At 38.3% G+C, this 8,308-nt stretch overlaps 1 protein-coding gene across 1 annotated transcript in view; it reads right to left on the bottom strand.

Moving 5' to 3' along the window:
- Positions 1-4,898: 4,898 nt before the first annotated feature.
- CCDC170 (coiled-coil domain containing 170) overlaps positions 4,899-8,308 on the bottom strand; it is an 80,462-nt gene continuing 77,052 nt past the window's right edge. The window contains 1 exon segment of the mRNA XM_073337669.2: positions 4,899-7,892. Within this exon segment, the coding sequence (XP_073193770.2) occupies positions 7,692-7,892 (201 nt within the window). The 3' untranslated portion in view covers positions 4,899-7,691.

Genomic DNA, 8,308 nt, shown 5'->3' with positions numbered 1-8,308 from the left:
TCAAATTCAAAATGACCATTCTCTCTTCAATGTTAAGAGAAGCACTGATGATCTCCAGAGGAAGTCACAGTGCAGCACTTCTCAGCAAGGTCAAGCTGTGTGCAACCTTCTTCTAGAGGATGACTGTTAGCTAAGGCTAACTAACATATGATAAATGTTACCAAGAGGAAAGTTACCTCCCTTTTCTGAAATTTGCTGATCAGGTTGAAGAATTACTGTCCAAACAAATAGATTTTGTTAAAATTGTTAAACATATAATGAAAACACAAGCATTAATAATTGGAAAAAGGTGGATGATTTATTGCTTTCCTCCATTTTATAAAACAGAAAAATATTGTGAATACAGCTTGGATAGGACTAAAGTGCTTTAAAGTGTCTTTTTACCCATTTTACACATGTATTTAAATTTGTGTTTGATAGTTACTACATAATATTATAATCAGAAGAGAGCCTCATCATGCTTAGTTATATGGGGACAGCAGGATGATTTTGTACCCAGAGATTCTTGTCCAGATTATGTATGAAATTATTTTAACAGCTTCTTTACAAAAATTTGAAAATCAAAATGGTCACTGAAACAAGAAACTTAAAAAATCTGACACAAAGTTAGTATTGCAAAAATCAGTAACAACGATAAACTGGAAATATCTTTCCTTTGATTCCCTCAGATCTCAGAAACACTGCTGGATTTCTACTCAAAACAGCAGTCTTCTAGGGCAGTGCTTCTCAAGCTATCTGATGTGGGGAACTGGCAATTTTTTTTTCCCAATGTGCGCGCAGACCGGCAGCCGATGGCTCGCGGACCGGCACCGGTCCGTGGACCACCACTTTGGGTAGCACTGTTCTAGTGGAAACACAATCCCCACATGAAATAATACTGATGATTCAGTATATGGCACTCTGAATCAATGCTAAGTCTCATGTAACTTGCCAAACACCAACCCAAGTTATTACATTCTGTCTACCTACATTCAGTTTCAATTGGTACACTATTCAATTGAAGTTTCAACTAATAAAGTATGCTTCATTTCCTGTGTACAGGGGAGTTGAGAGATGCTAAATGCCCCATATTACCCAGAGATGGACAGAGTATTTCTTCTTCACTTGTTCATTGATTTCTCTAGTGTTTAGCATTCTAGCAGCTCAGTACTTAGGTTAACTATTTTTAAAACACAGAAATATGTTACCCAAAGTAAACAGTGACATAAAATCTAAACCTACCACTTCCTATGACTATTGGCAGTAAACTTAAACAGCTCCCCCTTGGGGGAGATATAAAACCGTCTAGGGGTTTACATTTGTAAAGCACTTTCAGATCTTTTGAGATGAATTATATTATTCCTCAATGTAATCTGTTATTTCTAATAGTGCATAATAATGAGCAGAACCTTGTTTAATTTAAATAGCACTCACTTACAAACAGATTAATTATTTAAAGAACTCAGAGTACATGTTTGCAGTGTTGTTGTAGCTGTGTCAGTCCCAGGATATTAGAGAGACAAAGTGGGTGAGGTCATATCTTTTATTGAACCAACTTCTGTTGGTGAGAGAGAGAGACAAGGTTTGGTGCTTACACAGAGCTCATCCGCAGTCTACTAAAAGATATTACCTGACTCACCTTCTCTCTCCTTAGAGTACAGTAAGGAAGCTCAGAAAGTTAATCTTTTGACTTTTAGACTGAAATGCAACCTTAACTACTTTCAGTTATTTTTCTTTTCACTCCTGTCCCAAGCATAAGCGATGATACCATGGTAGTTATGGTACCAAACATGACCACAGTTTCAGTATATATACCTCACATCCATAACACAAAAGTTATCAGCAATCTACCTTCAAACAGAATGTGATATATGGACAAATTATTTTTCAGGTTTTTTCAATTCTGTACTCTTTAGTAATAGACCAGACTTCTTCTAGAAGTGACTTTGAAAACTGTGGTAACAATACTTAAATGAAATGCACATAGGGTCTGTTTCTATAGTTAGAGATATCGTATGTATTACCGGTAACAAGAATGTCTGTAGGATGCAGGACCTGATCCTGCAAGTTCTGTGTTTGCCAAACTCTGACTGAAGTTAAAGGAGCTCAGTATCGCTCCAGAGACATTCAGCACCTTACAGGCCTAAACAACATTTGGGAACCTGAGAATGTGATTTACTACCATGAAGTTTGCCTACGTGAGAAAAAGTTCAAGAGGCCAGAGGTTTATTAATATGAATTTTGGGTCTGTGAAAGGTGCCCAGCTGACTTACAGAATGAATCCTATTGGGATCCATTGACTAGGTACAGCATGAGAGACAGGAGTGCAAGCTTAGCTCCACTGCCCTATTACTATGCCTGCTACCTATTGGAGGAATGATAGAGAAGGCTAACAGGATGCTTCAATCTCTTTGCCAATTCACTCCATAATTACTTTATTTAGTCTACCCATAAGGGCACCAATTGTGGGGTCTGTGATATCACAGCTGTTGTGGAGATCATGCTGACAAACGTAATTTTATTACATAAACCACAGAAGCCTATGAACTCCTAGGAAAGAAAAGCATCTTGTTTTCATATAGGATATATTGCCTTCAAGACGAAGAAGAAAAACCTGCAGAAAATATATCATCTGATTTTTTTCATCAATTTATAACAGGAATGTTCATCATTGTTTCCATGAGTCATCAGCTGACCTTTAAAGCTGCCAGAGAAGTCTGACAGTTTTGTCAGGCAAGTTGGGGGTTTTTTTTGTTTTATTATCCTTTCATTTTATGCAATTTCAAGGTTATTGCTGAACAATGTTTATATGTGTGGAACCATCTAAGATCAACCCTCTCCTGCCAAAAAAACTTCAGACAGTTTAATCTATGCAGGATTATCACTTCTTGTGGCAAGAGAACCAAAACAAATTGAAAACTGCTGCTTGAAAATTATGAAGAATGAGCAGCCTTACCAGTCCTTTCTGTTAACCCCCAATTCTTCCATCCCTCCTGTGATGGGCTGTCATCCCTGGGGTGCAGTCTAGCAGCTCTGGGAACCGCTGGACCCCTCTATCCACTCAGTTGGGTTGGCTCTGCTCACACTGCTTGGGGACACAGCCAGCCTAATCCAGACCCTGTTATCACTGAACACGACAGCGGATGGCGCCACACATGGAAAGTGAGCTACCTGCAAGAGCAGCTGCACCCAAGCCACTCAACAACATGCAGCAGACAGCAGCCAGTTTCCTAGCTTTCCAAACTCACACCCTCCACTGAAGTATAACCCAAAATTATACCATCTTGTGCTGCACAGAAAACTGTACAGTGCAAGCTCATAAAATTCGCCCCCTCCTGCAATGTGGAGAGGAATATGCAACAGCCTTTGCCCGAGCTATGATTTCCATACACTTCACTCCAACTCATTGGTTTCGATAAAGAAAAAACAAGCTTATTAACTACAAAAGATAGATTTTAAGTGACTATAAGTGATAGCAAACAGATCAAAGCAGATTACCTAGCAAATAAACAAAAAATGCATACCGAGCTTAATATACGAAAAAGATTGGATATGAATTAGTCGATTCTAACCCTAAGAAATGATACAAGCAGGCTACAGATTCTTAAGGGGCAAGCTGCACTTACTTATAGCTTGGAATCCACAGGTGTGCATTCATAGGCCAAAAATCCCTTTAGCCTGGGTCCAACACATCCCCCAGTTCAGTCTTTGTTCCTCAGGTGTTTCCAGGAGTCTTCTTGGGTGGCACGTGAAGAACACCAGATGTCACTCCTTGCCTTATATAGCTTTTGCATATGGCAGGAACACTTTCTTTCAAAGCTTGGTTCCCAGACCAGTCTGTGGAAAAATACTGACATCTCAAGATAGAGTCCAGCATCATGTGGTCTGATCACATGTCCTTGTAGATTCATAGCAGCCATTACGTGGCAACTGTCTGTAACGTTCTCAAGAAGGCTCCCCAGGTGGGACGTAAGCTTCTCAGAAGGCCTATTGTTTTTTCCTAATGGCCCATTGCCCTCAATAGACCCTTTCCCACCCACTATTTAGACTGAAAGCATCTTGTCTAGCGGGTGTTTCCCAGGTTTGTAACTACATTTGAAATACAGATACATAGTCAATATTCATAACTTCCGATACAAAAATGATACATGCATACAAATAGGATAATCATATTCAGCAAATCATAACTTTTCCAATGACACCTCACATGATGTACCTGGCATAAAATACTTTATAATTCTGTCATAATCATATCATAATAATATTACTGTGAAGAATATGGGGTTCAGGGTCATACCTCCCTCTCCTCCCAAGCCAGTTATCCAGCTTCTAAACCTGTTCTTTCATTTGGTTGTTTGTGTTCCAGTCCTACCAGTACATAATCTTTTTCTCTAACTTCATGATACTTTCTCCTCTTCAAGGAGTCTCTTTCTCTTCCTTTGATAGTCTATTCTACCATTTCTAGCACAGAAAACATTTTACTATCAAAGAGTTTTGGTGAAAAAGGCATTTACAGTAGCTTTGCTCCAGAAATTCTCTATCTTTCTGGAAGTATACTCAAGATTTTCGTTGTCAACATTTTATAAGCTTTGGGTCCCCTCATTTGTTTTTTCTTCAAAATTATAAAATAACTGACCAGTTCACATGGGTACCATTGGTCCCCCTGGGTTTGAAGAAATGTCAATGGCTCGTGTTCTCAAAGTTAAAAAAAAAAATCTCCACCAGGTAGAGCACTTATTCATGGGGATCTCGTCTTCTAGGCTCAAACTCAGTAAAGCATTTCAGCTTGCTTAAGTGCTTAGCTGAATCAAGGCCTTATTGCATAATTTCTCTGTTTTCAAAACATAGTAGTGACAAGTTTGTTATGAAGTACAAAAATTAACTCAAAATCACATCCTTTTTTTAAAACAATGCTTTATCAGAATTTTTGTGGTACACATGATACAATATTGTATTTTATCCAGTACAAATACTGTAAGAGACAATTTGTTCAAAGAAAGATAGGCGGAGAGAAAAATTAAAATTCAACAAGTTACGGGCAACTTATTTATTTAATTTCAGTGGTTACCTCGAAAATTGTAAACAAGGGGAGCCAAATTCTGCTCTGTTTACCCTTGCAAATCTGGAGTTACACCACTGCCTTCAGTGGAATTACTCCAGATTTACCACTGTAACTGAGAGCAAAATTTTGGCCTTTAATTGAAAACAAACATTCTATAGCTTTATGCATATGAGCAAATGCATTTCAATTTTTATATATATTTTGTACCCAATACAATCCTCTACTGTAGTGAAAGGGTAATCCTTATAAAGAAAGATTCTGCAAACGCTTACTCTTTTCATTCTTACTCACAGAAGCAAGCCCAGCGAAAACAATACTCTACTCATATGAATAATGGTTAGCGCATGGTATTCCAAGCCTTTTCAATCTTAAAACATATTTTGGGGAAGGTTTTAATTAATTTGGATTTAGGTTGCTACATCCTGGTTTGAAAATGAAAGATTCAAAGAGAATGTTACCTAAATCAATTTTCCTTGTGAAAAATAATGAGTCTGAAGTTCTCAACATTACATGAAACAAAGCCCAATAGAAGATTACAAGTCAGCTTGGGGTTAATTAAACTGCATGGTTAAAAAATCACTCTGAACTTTGTTCATGTCAAACTACTGCTTTATTTACTTTTTTATTTGCTTTAGCTAAATGAGCAAAGATGCCAGTAACTCTTCCAGAAGAAAAACAAATATTTAGAATAAGGGATGTATTCATTGATGTACTGTTTAAAAATTGTACGTGATATGTCTTATTGAGGCAACAAAGTCAGAGACAAAATTAGAACTCAGAAGTTCCTGATTCTGCTAATCTTGGGCTCAAAACACAAGAGACTAGACTAAACCTTTCTTTGGATTGAGGTGAAATCCTGCCTCCACTAACGTCATCGGGGTTTTGCTTCTGACTTCAAAGGGGCCAGAATTTCATCCTTGGTCTCTTGGTTTGAGCTCCCAGGAACTTCCATGCTCTAATCTTGACAGACACTGAATCCTTTTGTGGCCTTTAGCAAGTCATTGTGCCTCAGTTTCCCCATCTGTAAAAGAGAACTAAAAATACATATCTCTTAGCGGTGTTTTGAGGGACTAGTTCTGAAAGTTGTCAAGTGCACTCAACTCCTACTGGGAGTACATTCAACACCTAGTATGTTCAGACACTAATTTCTTATTTTACTTTGTTCAATTTATGGTTTATAAAGCATGTTTCAGTATTTTAAAAGTGTGTATGTAAGAAACAGCTGACAGGGCTTTACACTAGCTGGCAAAGACTCTGTCCACCTATGTAATTATGGAACAAACAAAAGCACAGGCTAAAACTACTATCAACCTTATCTGAGTATTAGTATATCTGTACATCCTCTTCCTACCTACACACCCCCAAGCAGTTCAGTTTGACCGATAAAATGTTAATCTGTAATCTGTTATTTTCAATGAAAGAAGTGCCTATATCTCAAGTTTTATTTTATATTTGTGAATATTAGGGTTTTTCCTTTTTATTTGTGAATATTTGTTAACTTGTATGTGAACAAACCATTTCACAATAGAAAATAAGAAAGGAAATTAGTGTTAATCTAAATCATCATAGGAACATACGATTAACCATACCTGATCATACCACTGGTCTGCAAAGTTTGGTATTCCTCATTCAAAAATAGCCAATAACTGATGTTTCAGAGAAAAGCAAAATATAAAAAAACTACACTGCATGTAGCCAGTTGTGCATTACTTATGTAATCCCTCCTAATCCTGTACTAAAATTGTTTTTCTAAAAAAAGATTGTAAAGATTATCATTCATTTTCCTTAAAATATAGATTAATAATTTCAATGACTGGAGTAATGTCTGTTGAGATGCCCCATGCTCCTAACCCCTCTATGGTATGTTAATTATGCAAAAGGGAACTTGTTGCAATTACAATGTGTGTTGCATCACAACTTACACTGCTCTGAGGTGAGAGCATGCTGCTTCCTTACTTCATATGCTCTGCCTTTCCACCACGCAATCAAGCTTCTAAAGCTCAACTACAGTGGGTGCAGAGGGACTAGCAATGATGAGAGCGAAGCATGTGTTGGTTGGGGGAGGTAACTGAATAGCTGCCTCTTTTATCTGCCCAACTACCCAACAGAACTTTCACAATCTGGCTGTCCTATGAGCCATGCAGCAGAGGTGGGTCTATACCCCACATACTGTCTATCAAGCACATAGACCTTGATTACGTACAAGCTTTATATTGGGGGTGATACGGCTTGTCTCTTATCAAGATTTGTGAATTTGTACAGATAACTGCCATTAACAGTAGGAGGAATTACATATGTTTGTTCCTGGACAGGGTAACAGACATCTGTTAGCTGTATTAAAAATATTGCTTATTAAAAATACTTCAGTGTCTAGAGTGCAAGAAATTTAAATTTAGGTTGGATCCTTTTCTGTATTTTGTTTCGCTGCCGGTACAGTGGGTGAAATCCTAGCTCCACTGAAGGCAATTGCTAAACACCTCTTGACTTCAGTGGGGCCATGATTTCACTCCATATATACATTTTGAGAGAGATGGTTATAGGAATATTTGCTCAAATCACCCACAATCACAATCAGGACTCATGCTGCTGTTCATTTTCAACACTAAGAGCCAGCTGAGTTCTGTCCGCCTGTCTCTCAAAGAGACACTGTTCAGTGAAGAAGCTGTAAGTGACTTTGCGAGTGTCCATCTTGCCTCACTGCCACGTCTTTGAGGCAGACACAGGGAACAAAATGGTGCTGATGAGAATGGATCAACCCCTCGAGACGTGTGATGATTTCATAGTCAGGGAGTGCAAGGCTGGTAACACTAAGGCCCAACATATGCGAGACCACCTCATGGAACTCTGCCAGCTGCAAAAGCAAACAAACAAATCAATCATTCAGACAAGAGGAAGGCTGGAAAAACATTTATACACACACACAAGTAGTACTTGTATCAGGGATTCAAAGATTATGTTATTGCTCCTAACAACCTGAAAGTTTGGCATTGTTCTTCTTCCGCATGATTAGAGATTTTGGTGGACTAGATGGCTGGGGTGCCTGGAGACTGGACATAGAGTCTTCACCTCTAGGTTTAATCGCAGAAAAAAGTCATCATACAAAGTCTGTTGGGCAGCCTGTGTTTAAAGGCAGGTGTTTTCAGTCCAGTTCCAAGTGGACAGGTGTCCATATGAAAAGTCACCATCAATATTGTTGGCAGTCACAGCAGGAAAATTAGGACATCAACAGCTATGACACTGCATGCACACAGGTGACACATCTAATGA

This window comes from Lepidochelys kempii, chromosome 3 (assembly GCF_965140285.1).
Source record: "Lepidochelys kempii isolate rLepKem1 chromosome 3, rLepKem1.hap1, whole genome shotgun sequence".
Lineage (NCBI taxonomy): Eukaryota > Metazoa > Chordata > Testudines > Cheloniidae > Lepidochelys > Lepidochelys kempii.
Note: the sequence above shows the minus strand (reverse complement) of the source record. Positions and strands in the feature narration are given on the sequence as shown.